The 14,334-nt window shown below is 40.2% G+C and overlaps 1 protein-coding gene and 1 long non-coding RNA gene across 2 annotated transcripts; one reads left to right on the top strand and one right to left on the bottom strand.

Moving 5' to 3' along the window:
- Window positions 1-229: 229 nt before the first annotated feature.
- On the bottom strand, window positions 230-1,800 carry LOC104418851 (bZIP transcription factor 11). The gene has a single exon (XM_010030312.3). It carries the CDS (start codon window positions 992-994, stop codon window positions 446-448), a length of 549 nt encoding a protein of 182 aa, XP_010028614.2. The 5' UTR covers window positions 995-1,800; the 3' UTR covers window positions 230-445.
- Window positions 1,801-7,852: 6,052 nt separating this feature from the next.
- On the top strand, window positions 7,853-10,187 carry LOC120288040. Its single transcript, XR_005546277.1, has 2 exons — window positions 7,853-9,600; window positions 9,712-10,187. It is a non-coding gene; the product is annotated as an uncharacterized LOC120288040 (long non-coding RNA).
- The last annotated feature ends 4,147 nt before the right edge of the window (window positions 10,188-14,334 follow it).

Raw genomic sequence — 14,334 nt, 5'->3', positions numbered from 1 at the left:
CGGTAGTTCAAGGCTAGTTCGTCCTCTAAATGTTTCAGAAATTCAATCGAGAGGTAAAACTCGAATCTTCGTTAAGGAAAACAAACTGATCATTTTCTTCTTCTTCGTTTCAATAGGAAAAAGGGAGATTAAAAAGAGAGGATTTGGTCTAAGGCAAGCTAAGGTCGTCAAAACACGTCAGAATATGGTCAAGAAAGAAAGGACTAAATGTGTTGATTTAGCAAGCAAAACAAGAAAGTAGGATTAACATCTACTAGTTATCATTACTAAGCTGGCCAATTACAGACGGTTCTTCGATCAAATAGAAAGCAAGCAACCCCCATTTACAGTTCGAAGCCCCTTATCCTCTCACACTCTTACCAAACAAACTAAAAATTCACTGCCTAAATGCTTCATGGGATAGATCAGACAGATCTCAACTTCCTTCTCTCGCTGTCTTCTGAGATTAGTACTGAAACATGTCTGCAGAGGCCAAAATAGGCTGGTTCACAGCATAAGCACAGCTCATTGGGTTGAAGAAGTAATCGATAGGCTGATCTGTCCAGCCACCGCCACCACCAATTTCCTCAGGTGATCCGAACCCACCATTTCCCCATCCGCCACCGCCATTATATCCCGATCCGCCACCATTTCCTGGTCTGCCACCATCTCCGGCATCCAGGATACCGAGTATATCCTTCAAAGACTCCAGCCTGTTGGTGAGCTCGTTCATCTGGACCCTCAAGATGGAGTTCTCGGTCTCCAGGGTCATGTAATGCTGGTTCACCACGTTCACGTTGTCCCTTAGCTGCTGGTTGTCTTTCCTGAGCTGAGCCACCACAAGCATCAGATCGTCCAGGTGCCTCTGCTTCCTCATCCGCGACCGCCTCGCCGACTCGCGGTTGGAGATCATCCTCTTCCTCTTCCTCTGATCCATCAAGGCCTGCAGACTCTCCTCTGATCCCGAGTTCTGGATCAAGGTTGACCCGGAAGACGTTCCGCTCGAGGAAGCCATGAGATCGATTGCCAATAGTTCGTGGCTTCGTGCAAATTATTCGACACCCAATACTCAGCTAATAGTAGATTTATTGTAAGGCTTACGACAGGACCCAGCTAGTAGTTATGCAAATATTTCGGGAAATAGACACGACGATATAATAGAAAGATAGATATAGAGGCTAATTAACGTAGATTTAGCAGCAGACGTTATGAAACGTAGTACAGCCAGTAGAGGAAGACGACGGAGAAGGATTGAACTAAATGGGTCCTGCGCCTGAATGAGGAACTTATCATATAACCGGAGAGGAGGATTTCACTGAGAATTGGAGACATGGACCTCAAACATCAAGAACAACAGATTAAGCATGAAGACGGTAGGAGAAGAACCGCAACTATGCCAAGAAATAGAGGGGCGGGGGCTAGGCGTACGGACTGCGCTCGGGATCTTCAACCCAGCACGGAATATCAGTTCAAGACACGACTTTTACGAGTCAAGAACGATATTTCTCCAGGAAACTGTAACTGCCCAGAAACCGAAAACAGGTAGATAGCTTAATGGAGCAAATGGGTAGTCGGAAATCTGATTCAAGAAAGCCAAAATCGGGACCCTGAACCAGAGAGATCAACGAAGAAGAAGAAGATGGGCCTATTGGGCAGAGTGGGACCAGCAGAGAGAAACAGAGGGACGATGCTGCTGATGTTACTAGGGAGAGGAATTGGCGAAAGCGGGGGAGGGTTCATCACGTTGGAGCGCGGACTTTATAGGAAAAACTGCAAGGCCAACATTGCCATTCGGACGAATTATTGAGGGAGGAAAAAGCAGAGACGCAGAGAGAGAGAGAGAGAGATAAAAGAATTTGTGAAATTGAGAAAATGATGGGGAAAAGGGGGTTTGGAATCTATTGTAAGGAAAAGTTGTTGGGAAAAGTTGATGGGACATGTGAGGTTGGGGGGCGAGAAGACTCCACAACCGTCCAGATCCAGCTGTTCACCAGCAACCCCGCCCAAGATCACCATCACCGCTGGGGTTAAAAAAGCCAGATTAAAAAAAAAAAAAAAAAAAACCAAAGATCTTCTGCCATCAGTAACTGTCGACAACAGGAAGCGCCACCGTTAAAAAAAGCAAGAAAAAAAAAAAAAAGGTCCGACAGAGCTCCACCGCCACCGCCACCTCTTTCGGACGTTTGCTCCCGACGATCCTTGTTCAAGGACGGACGCCAAAGCCCGTACCAGGTATGTCTCTCCGAGAAAAAGTTCGTGTCAAGCAGCAGCCGGAGTTATCATCATCTCGCTAACATTTCGCGACGGCAATCATGCTTTCCAGCGTACCTACCCACGGGCGTGGCGTCAGCATGACATCCGATGTCGCGCAATATGTCATGGGCGAGGTCACGACATCGCGGCTTAGATTCATGTCTCGTTCGGCTTGCGTCTCGATTTTGCAAATTAAAAACATCATGACTCCTGCTGCACCTCTCTTCTGGAAATTAGGTGTACGTTATTGTGATCACTGTACGATAGAAACAATGATACGAGTAGTGTAGGGCGGTGTATAAAATGATGAATTTAAGAAAAAGTCAAGGTAGGCATGACATTTTTTTTTTTCTTTTGGGGAGTGCCAACCTTTCCAATCCCCTAGGGGCAGGGCACGGGCGGTTCTGCGCGAATTCATTAATTGGGTCTGCAGCTTTTTGTCCAGATATGATTTAACATTTTGTTGCGGGGCTTATTTTATCATTCTTTAACTTATTTAACCAAACGTAAGAGCAGGGCCAACTAGAAAAAAATGGTAGAAATTGGGCGACGACCTCTCCTGGGTCTATCAAGAATCGTACACGTAATTGAACTCTTGACCCGTGAGTTTACATCACAGCGCCTAATTTTTGACGTCATTATGACCAATCGGTCTTTTTATGAGGTAGAGACGACACCCTTTTTGTCAAATGACAAGGGGACCTGAATAATATAGATTAAATCGTGAAATTTAGTTTGGTACATCCATGATTACGAGGAAAAAAGTACTCTCGGTCTAGGAAAATGCCAAAATGCAAGTAAGTATTTTGTTTTACAAAGGGCAAATATCACAAAAATTCCAAACTATCATTATTGTGACACAATTATCCTCGATTATTTTATCCTAAATTTATCTAATATGATAAAGATATCCCAATTTTTTTTGTTATGCGTGTATGACATACTCATCATGTATTTTAATTATATCAAGGGTTTATTTATCACATCAATATAAGTTCGGAGTTTTTATTTAACATAAAAATTTTTAGAGTATTTGTACCATAATAGATAAATTTAAGATTTTTAGTAATTTAATAAAATTTGGAATATTTATGCCAGGGTAGGTATAAATTTGGATTTCTTTTGTAATAGGCAAAAGTTAAAGTTTTCGTCATTGAGTATCTGTAGTAATACTCATCAACCACAATTAGTGCCACAATTACCTTGCGCACGACACAATAGTGCTAAGAAACGGTCGAACTCTTTCCACGGGGTGTATAACAAATGTCTTTTAGGACATTCGTCAATAAAATTTAATTTATTTTTAATCATTTGATAGCATAAAGGGGTAAAAGGGAAAAAGGACATGGCGGCTAGAAGGAGAAGAGCTTCCTATGCTTCGACGCAACTGCACCGGATTCGGACATCGCTTTTTTAGGTGGAGTAAAAAGTTTTTTTTTTTTTTTTTTTTTTTTGTCGAGGGAGTAAAAAGTTGAACCGGGTAAAATATTAACTAGGGCAGGTACACTGAATCATTGACGTCAAGTCACTTTGGAAAAAGCGAGAAATCTAAATGGGAGGATCGTAGGTAGGGACGGGTTGAGTAGGTTCGTGGCGGGGCCACTTTACCTTCTCCATCCAGGATTCGCACCCCATTCCCTTGCCATTGCCGGCCCTTGATTTCTGCCCATTGTCATTGGAGGGTCTGCTTAGCGAGTTTGCACCCATTCTTCGATATGGACCTTATTTATTTATGAATATTTTCGAAACACTTGTTTAATAGGTAAATCTCGAGAAAATGCTTGAAATTGTACAAAGTCAAGGTTTATCCTTGATATTAATTGATATAGATGTCGACATGCATAATTGATGCATTATTCATGTCTGGATAACGTTGCTTCTCTTGATTAAGTCACTTTGTTTTTTAAACTTATGAATTAAGAATTCATTTGATCCGGTGAGAAAAGGAATAGCAGCCCCAAATTAGAAAGAGTGGAGCTTCACGAATCGGGTCAATGTTCCAAATTGATGATATCGACCAAATTTGTGAGCTTGCTTTAATGGGAACATCGAGGGTTGAAAAATTCTATCTTGAAATTGAAGTTCACTTCATGCATCTTTTTATTTCTTTTTTGTGATAAAGACTTCATGCATCTTTTTTATCTTATGAAAAGTAGAGAATCATTGTTGCACGACTATAAGGTCAACTTTCTTTTTGAAAATTTGAGAACACATTCAATTATTAAAAAAAAAAAAAAACTCAGAGGACATTTGACGCATTAAGTATGGAAACATCTGTTTTCTCTTTTTCATATTTTTGCTTAGCAAATGGTCGCTCATCAACAGAATTCCACTTCGATCTTTGATGCACCGATTACGAATGATGAGAAAATCGATGTATCAGAAACGACGAAGATCTGAGGAGCAATTGAAAGTGAATAAAACCGAAGAAAGTCATGCGTACTAATTGCTGTTCTAATGCCCTGTCCCGAGAAGTCGATATAATTTACAACGTGCTTAACGTTACGTGCGGATCCAGCTGGATGGACCGGACCCATGCGGTGCTCAGTGGCCGGTGCCGAGGCTGTCGGTTTGCCGTTTTCAGGATGCCCCTCTGCCTCGCGCTTAGGCCACATTATGGCCTACTCCTCCCTCTTTTTTTTTTTTTTTTTTTTTTAACCATCGTCCAAACGCAACCTGGAATGAAAATGACAGCAGAAGAACGATCGGTTCCCCGAGGCAGTTAAAAGCCGTTGAGCAGTAAAAATTAGTTGGAAGTGAACACTTGTTGAAGTTCGTTCTTCGCCCGTCACGGCAATTCGCTTTCCATCGAAAAATGAACCGCTCCAAGAGACCGTAAAAGTAACGTTCCCAATCCACGCGTGGAAAATAGGCGGTCTCCAATGAAAATTGGCCCATTGGTCGAAACAGATAAGATCTAAGGTAAAATTGACAAATTTAAAAAATTTATAACTGAATTTATATACGTATGATAGATTTAAAATTGATCGAATAATTACCCCTAAGTTTTGTTGGGTTTGAATTTCGTGTTGAAAATAATTGTGGTTTTCATTCGACAATTTCGTTAATTATATGTATCTCTTAAAATTGCTTGCATATCTCCGATTAATTGTATATTTCTTTATTGATATATATATTACTTTTTATAGTCATTTTGATGGACTGATGCATCATTCTTTTATATATATTAACATATCTACAAATTCCACATTTCTCCTCCATTTTTTATTATGGAGTGCACTGGGTGTGAATTCTCTCTTTTGCTTTATTATGGGGTGCATTGGTTGCACTTCACATCCGATGCACACATGCATCCATCCTCGCCAATTAACAGTGTTCCCTCTATGCACACGAGTCTCAAAGTACTTAGTCAAGTCCATTCCACTAGGGTTGTGTTTTGACGCCAATTAACCACGTCACCCATTTGAGCATTTTTCACGAAGGTAACTTTTCTTTTGATGCCAGTTGCATAGGCTACATTGCTCAGTAACTATTTTCCCAAGCCAATCATATAGGTAGCGGAATGTTACGACACCACCTATATAGGCCGCATCTTTCAATTACTATTTAACAAGCTAGTCGCATTGTCTGCTTGTTGTTTCTCTCTCTACTTCTTGACCTTTCGCATGTCGTTTTCGAACAATTGTCGAACATTGCATCTAGACGCTATTCGGCTTGATTTTAAACTCAAGCTGACAGTCCCCTAGAGCTTAAGGGGAATTTAGAGATAATTAGAGTTCATTTGATAATTCTATTGATTTTGTCTCTATTTGATTGTGCAAATCATGATTGATATATGTTAAAAGTCATTTCATAAAGTTATTCATTATATATCGATATATATATATAAAATAAATTTCACATCTCTCTCTTTCGCTTTATAATTTTGAACTTCGTGTACTGGCCAATGAAGTCCAAAGCTAGTCTCGAGTTTCGTTGCGGTTTCTCAATAGGGTCACGAGTCTATTCCTTTACGCAACTCATATACAAAGACATACATATTGAATTCGACGCTCGTTACTTTACTTGTCACACGGGCATCTTTGACTGGCGAGTACAGTAACATGCAGCATCGCTGGGGAATCGACATGATAAACAAAAGAAAAGGACATGCGCACGTTTACGCCGAGTGATTTGGCGATGGAAAAGCAAGTCTTTTCCTTCTTTCTTTTCCTTCTTTTGACGAGTGACGAAAAGCATGCTAACGTGCTTACTTCTTTCGAGCATCACTCTTGATCGCCAAAGTTGAGCTCGGATGTCGACGCAAAGCCCACCACTTCTTTCGTTGCCCGCGACCTCGAAATTCCAAAGACCATCGGCCCTTCGGATAATCTAAAATTGAGCCGGATCGAATCGTGACCGAGAGTTCATCACGATGCCGAGTTACCGTAGCCAGCGAATGTCGATCTTTCTCGTCGGAACGCGCGTTCGAAATGAGCAAATTTGGGTCCAGAAAATCTAATCGGGTATCAAGAAGACGAAACAGGGGATATCCAAAAAGCAGAGAATATCCCGCGGTAGATCACCTTTCAGCTTTCGAGGTGCACTACCATTGCTCTCACCTTTCCGCTTCACTGGGAAGTGACTTTCATTGCTCTCTCTCTCTCTCTCTATCGAACTGCGAAAAAGGAAGAAGGAAAGGGAAGGACGTCGCAGAGATGGGGCGATGCGCCCGACATAAATGTAGTCAAATCAAATGAGCGCACCCTGCTTCAGAGTTCTTCTTTTTCGTTGTGCTTTTGATTTTCTATCGAGGGGTTGGTTTTTTTTTTTTTTTTTTTTGTCTTCTCTTTTGTTCTTATCCAAGGTTAAGCAATCATCGTCGCGAAGGAATCTTTGGAACAAATCCGCGTTACGTCTCTTGTTTTGTTTCTTGTGCAAGAACAGCGGACATCCGCCATTTTGTTTTCGTATCAGAATTACGAGATGAGAACGTGGGAAATCTGCAGTTCCCGAGCTCTCTGTTATCTTTACGAATCTTCGTACATGTACAGAGAATCCTTAAAACACATAGCTTTCATCTCTCTCTGTCTCTCCGTGTCTCTCTCTGTCAGTTTGGTTCTCGTGGAGTTTCGAGATAGAGCGAATTAGATCTGGAGAAGGTCGTGTCTTGGTGATGCCTCGGTGGGGGAACTTACCTTCGCAGTGAAGAAAAGTATAATTGGGTGGGGGAGCACCCATCAGGCAAAAACGAAAGCGTCATCCCTCGGGGCTTTTTCTTGTTTTGTCTCCTCGTGTTTTTCCGATGCCCAACTAGCGATTTCTCTTTTTCGCTTTTTCAATTACTTTGGGCAGGACTTCCCCGTCCGAGGAAACGGCCAAGCGCAAGTTGATAGGCCGTCGAGTTTGGTAAATGACACGATCATTTCTTTCCAGCTATCTCATGTCTTTAGAAGGACTTTTTAGTTCCGTCGCCATTGGCGGAACGGGGATTTTTTTTCCCTTATGAACAGCGTCGAGGCCTGTGACTTGGACGCATTGGTCGGTCTACAATCTGTTAACTCACGGGACGAGTTTGATAGGTTGAGGAGCGGACGCGCGCAGGTGATCCAAGCATAACATGGGTATGGTCTGATCGCGCGTGCCATCGATTATGAATAGTTACATGTTTGGGTCGGTCATTCAGGTTTTCGCTTACGCATTATCAGTTTGGTGGTGGAGTAAGCTAAGCGACGTGTCCCAAAGTGGCTTCTTGTGTTTCTAATTTGAAGTAGTCCTTTGCCTCCTCCATCCAACCATTCTGACAGCTTTTGCTTTTGGTGTCTTTAAAGCTTCAAGCTCCAATAATCAGGATCTGAGCGCAAGTTGGACTGACCTAATTGCTCAGCCTATTGAGGCCAAGTGCAAGCCTCTGTAATCTTCGGCTCCTAATGCTCGAGTCCGAGGCCTTGAGTATTATTGACTCTCGCGATATAACACCATAGACCTCACTCTCAAGCAGTGAAGTGAGCTCTGCCCTTCTCTTGATACTGTAGTAGTATACATATAAGTCGGTCAATATATGTCATGTCCTCATCTCATGTTGTGTACGACACCAGCTTATGCCATCTTGAGGAAAATGGAAACGGTAGATTCAACCAAGACGAGGAGAGGAAAGATGAGATGATGGTAATATGTAGACGACCGAATTTACTTGCTTGCCGTTTGAGATCTAGCTCAATATTGCAGAGAGAGAGAGAGAGAGAGAGAGAGAGAGGATACTTCTGTCATCTTGACAAACCAAGAAAATAGTGTGAACAACTCTTGACATCTTCAAAGTGAAAGGATTTCTTTTATTTCGTCCTAGTATCTACAGAAGATTGAAATTCTTAGTTCCATTATCAGCAAAGCGTATAAAAACATGAATACAGATTTGAGACATTTCGTATGTTGTTTTTACATGCCTTTAGGGTCTCTTGCTACTAGTCAGGGTAAGAAATAGAGTGAGTACAGTACTGCATCCTAGGAAGCTTAGAAAAGACTTGTAATTTCAGATCTGTCATGAATCTCTCTATTTTCCAGTCCTGTTTTCCGCATGTTACTGAAGTCTAGATACCTCAGTTTCCTAATGGACGTGTGCAAAATAATCAGCACCCTGTCTAGATAAAATTACCCAATCCATCTCCACACATGTCAATTTTTTCTCCGACGAAAAGATGTTTTGAGGCGAATTTTCAGACGTCGTGCAAAGCCTTCTTTTTATGGGGTTCAAGTGCAGAGAGCACTTACCGTGACTCGATCCAAAGTCTTGGTCAAGTCGCTCGATTATGCAACCAACCACTCCACCATGACTGGTGGATGGCTTGTATACAGGTTAAAACTTTAACTATGACTGAGAAAATTATTTTCCACGTCCCTGTGGAATGAAAGCAAAAACTTTCCAATTGTAGTCACAGGCGAAATTTGTATTGTAAAGGTCCAATGTGCCAAAAACCAGGATGCATGGCCTTATGAAAATCCACGCCATTACCAACGGAAGAGGTTCTGCAATTACAACCAGAAAATCTATCAATCAAAAGCACAAGAACAAATCTGAAAGATGCATAGTGTCGTACTGGGGGCGACTCTCAACTCACCAGCTTCTTTTTCTTTTCTTTTTCTCAACGTAGGCCAAGAGCTTTTCCAGTCAGGCAATGGAAGCCTCCAATGCCTGTATGAATTTCAGTATCAGTGTGGATTCTATTCTGAATAAATTTGTGGATCTTATGATTTTTGAACAAGCAAAAATGGAAAGCACTCGGTGCAGATTTTTTACTCACTAATTAATTAATTGGGAGGCATGCATTTGGTAACAGGCAGAGGCCTGGATATTTATAAGCTAGTTGTGCATAGACCTTCTTGGTTGAAGATAGCTCCTGTTCTAGGGCTTCAACGCAACCAACTGCAGCAGTAAGCATTTCCTCCTTCTCATGCAGCATGGATGCATTTTTAGTGCTGAGAACAATCACTTTCTTTTCTAGTTTAGCCATGCGCTTAATCATTTTCAGGTAATCATCACAGGAAATAGAAGGCTCCGGCAACTGATGTGGTTGAAGGCCATGCCACATGTCGTGCAGACCACAGTGAACATCCCCTTGACAAAGGCCAATAGACCATTGAAGATGCGGTTGCTTATAGCTTCTGAAGATTTGCAAGGATCGGGCATGGCAAAGCAACCTGGTTAGCAGGTGACATCTGATTAGCTCATTTATGTCGAAGGTCACTTTCAAAACCAATGCAGAGTAACCTTGGATGATAGCAAGCTCTCAGACTTTTCACTCACTCAAATTCTTCATTCGTATATGATCTTGTATAGGATTTTCTTGGAGTATGCACCAGATTGCATACCTTTTTCCAATTCAGATTTGGAAGTTGGTAATATGTTAATACAACCAGTGTCGACATTCTTGTCAATTATAGGTAAAAAGCGATCATAACTGTTTCCAGCATTGCACTCTTTCACAACGAAAATCTAGACAAAAGGAGATTATCTACCATTGAAAGCTCTGTGTCATCCATGTGTAATGAAATGCCATAGAACTTACTTCAAGAACAGGAAAGAGTTTTGGACACACCTTCTCATCCGTCACACATGGAGGTGCTAAATAACTCGCACTGGGAACTGCTGGAGAGTTGAAAGAATTGCACTTCTGCATTAAGGAACGTGTGCATATTGATATCCTATGGAAGAATGCTACCCAAATCATTGGCACAAAGTAGGAAAAGTTTCACATTGAATAAGAAGAGAGGCCCACTAGTAAATACCACTGGGAAATCAAGTCTGATTCCCTTATCATGAGTTGCCTCATCATCAGAGATCGTCTTTTTCTTGATGTCCAACAATTTTCTCGCACATTTCGAATAGCTACTGTGAACCATCTGAATATTGATGAATAAATCCCATCAATTGTCTCCGGTAACATGGATAGTAGTACAATTGGTGGGAACAAAAAAGCAGCAGCGAACCCTCAATATGTCAGGATTGATCCAGGGACCCTACCACGGCACATGCGGCCACCTTTGTCGGCACAAGTGCATGAATCACCGAGGAATGCTGGCAGCTCACTAGTCAAAGCCAAAGAGTTACGAGTCAAAGATCTTTTTATATTTTTTTTCTCGCAAGTTGCAGCTTTTCTTTGATTATACGGCAAAGGATGACGCAAGACAGTGAGAAGACCGATTGGAATCAGATGAAGAGTAGACTAGAGCATGCTGGACCGATCTAGCGTCGATTATTTCAAGCAACTTGCTTGGTGTTTGTTCCCCAGAACCTAGTAGAGGAAAAGCACCTACAGGCTACAATGCCAAGGTCAGCTAAAGCAGAAATGGAGCGCTCTTGTGCAGCATATCTATTAAAGGTCCCCTACATGGAAATTGCAGTAATCTTTTGGATCAAGAGAGGATTTAGCCGTCTTCAACAAAAGCCTCGAGTCCGAAACCGGCGGTATGATGATGAGCATACTGTTTAGAGTCTAGAATTGGTTGGACGCCCATGAGCATTGTAATAGTATGTATTACACACGAATGGAGTTAAAAAGGAAACAAGAGCTAGAGGGGGCTAAAGTTTCAGTTTGCAGAGTAACTTAGGATAGTTTTTCCCTTCTATCTTTACAATGAGTTACCATAGTCAGCGAATATCGTCCCTCTTCCGTTTTGTACCAGTACTAGCCAATTCGATTTAAAATAAGTTTGAAAAGTAAAATGATGCAGTTCTTTACACGACTAAATTTGTGTGGCGACTAAAATGGGGATTATTCATTGGTTGCGGCAATCTATCCAGATTCAAAAGTCTGCGATTAAGGCCATAATCACCAAAATCCCATGTGTCTCAAAAGAAAGGTCCTCGGTATGGATTTGGTCTCGTTAGTCTTAAGTCTTATCAACTCTCGCAACACAACACCAGCAGACGTCTCCATCTAGCAGTGAAATGAGCTCTGTCATGGATAAATTTGGTTGAAAGAGTAGGGATTTGTATGAGTGAAAACACCTGATCCTGTAGTAATATATTTGGACAGTTTAACAAATATCATGTCATCATCTTTGTCGTATACGGAAAATGGAAATGGAAGATTCAACGAGGACAATGAGAAGAAGAGTGAGATGATGGTATTATGTAGATGACCGAACTCGATTGGTTGCTGTACACCATATTAGACGATGACGTTGTGTGTGGCAGCCGCTTGACATTGCCTAGCTGTTGAGAGAGGGAGAATGTAAATATTCCTACCACGTTTACGGACCAAGAAAAGAGTGAAAAGGTATGCAATCGGTTGGGAAGATCGAAAGATTTAGTTCCATTATCTACAAGAAGTATGTTAATATGAATACAGTATTTTAGTGCATCCCAGGAACCTTGGAAAAGGCCTTTAGTTTCAGATCTGTCATGAATCACTAATTTCCAATCATGTTCCACAAGTTTCTATATTCTAGACACTAAGGGTACGTTTGGTAACGTTTACGTTTAAAATTGTTTGAGAAAAGAAATAGAAAAAAATGTTTCTGTTCCGGGGAATAATTTCTGAACAAAAAACGCGTTTGGTAATTGTATAAAATTTATGTTTCGGAATAGAAAAAGAACAAAAACACGTTTGGTAACTACAAAAATTTACGTTTTCGGAATAGAAAAAAGAACGAAACACGTTTGGTAATGTACAAAATTCTGTTCAATTTTTTTCAATTGTTCTTTTTTTTTTAAATAAAGTGTAAACTTGGTATTGAATTATCATTCTCATGAAATGCTCATCAATTTAATTTTGTTCATATTAAGTGAAAACAAACATTCTAAACTTGATCATATTTGCTTACTTGGAATAAATTTTTTTAAGTTTGTACCAAAATTTTCCCAATTGTTTTTTTTTTAAATAAAGTGTAAACTTGGTTTTGAATTCTCATTATCATAAAATGCTCATCAATTTAATTTTGTTCATGGTGAGTAAAGTCAAACATTCTGAACATGGTTATAAGTGCATACTTTGAAGAAAATTTTATAAATAAACTTTGTACCAAATTTTTCTCACGTGCCTTTTTTTCAATAAAGTGTAAACTTGGTATTGCATTATCACTCTAATGAAATGCTCATCAATTTAATTTTGTTCATGTTGGGTGAAGACAAACATTCTGAACATGGTCATGTGCATACTTGGAACAAAATTTCGTAAGTAAAATTTGTACAATAAGAGCTACCTAAAAGAAGAATATCTTATAGATCTCTATATAGACCATTTCATACATAACATCACAATAATGAAGTAATATAGTTCATTGTTCAACTTCATCACATTGAATTTGATAAGTGAATACTTAAAAACAAAATTACAAAAGTCGGAAACACAAAGTCATGAAATCTCAGGCATATTATGATCCCTCGCCATTTTATTTGCAATCATTGTCCTAAGCATGTTTATTCCAGGTGCATCATCTGCAACGTATCATCTGCAACCTCCACTTCTGTAGGTCCGCATGGATACTCCGGATCTTCATATAGGGAAAAGTTTCTATCCATCGCATCTTAATCACGAATGTAATTATGGAGAGCACGACAAGCAATTACAACAAGTGCTTGCTTTCGAATTGTAAATGGAGGCATCTGTCTCAAAATGGTGAAGCGATTCTTTAATGCCCCAAATGACCTCTCAATTACATTTCTTAGTGAAGAGTGCTTCTTGTTGAACAATTCTCTCGTTGTCCTTGGTCGTCCCCCATTCCCTCTATACTCGCTTAGATGATACCGATCGCCTCTAAATGGAGTTAAAAATCCCGGAAGTGCTGCATAACCTGAATCTACCACGTAATATTTCCCTATAACATGATATATATAAATTTGTTGTGATATTGAACCATAATATATAATCATAAAATTGACTTCATAAACAAAGTAAGTACCAGGTGGTGGTCGGGGAAATTGTAGTTGAGGATTTTCGAGTGCTACTGAAAGCACTCGACAATCGTTGGCAGATCCTTCCCATCGAGCATACACGAAAGCAAATTTCATATCAAAAGAGCAAATACACAGCACATTCTGGGTTGTTCTCCCACTCTTACCTCTAAATGGAATCTGCTGAGATACAGGAACGGTAACATCTATATGGGTGCCATCCATAGCATCTACGCAACCCTGTCAATATATTAACAATCTAATATCATATAAGATTATCAACTACATGTATTTGACGGTATAAAATCAATATAAAAATCATACCTTAAAGTAGCGTTTATGACTAGGATCAATAAGAATTTCTTGTGGAATGACGTCAAAGGACGGTGGTTTGATTATCTCCTTTGAAAGTTTGATCATTGCTTTCAACACTTTATTGAAATACTTGCTGATCGTTTCTCTGAATGTTGGAATCTCTCACATAAATCTCTATTTGAGTTATTGTGAGTAACCACACTTAAAAATATCCCAACTTGTTCATCTATTTGAACAAATCGACTATCTTTGAACCAATCCCTTACTTTCATTAAGTCACATAAATTCAGAAAAACATGTCTCTCCATCCTAAATGCTTCATATATCCTATATGAATGTCCATGAACAATCTCCCTTATCCATTCTCCTCCTGATAATTGACTATCCCTAATAGGTTCTCTCGTATACAGGGACGTGTCCATCGCAGCTAAGCAGAACCATGCTACCAATATGTT

The sequence above is a fragment of the Eucalyptus grandis genome, chromosome 9, assembly GCF_016545825.1.
Source record: "Eucalyptus grandis isolate ANBG69807.140 chromosome 9, ASM1654582v1, whole genome shotgun sequence".
Classification (NCBI taxonomy): domain Eukaryota; kingdom Viridiplantae; phylum Streptophyta; class Magnoliopsida; order Myrtales; family Myrtaceae; genus Eucalyptus; species Eucalyptus grandis.
This window is presented reverse-complemented; position numbering and strand designations above follow the sequence as displayed.

Excerpts from the sequence above, each read along its gene's own strand:
- LOC104418851 (XM_010030312.3), bottom strand. The coding sequence starts at position 994 with ATGGCTTCCTCGAGCGGAACGTCTTCCGGGTCAACCTTGATCCAGAAC.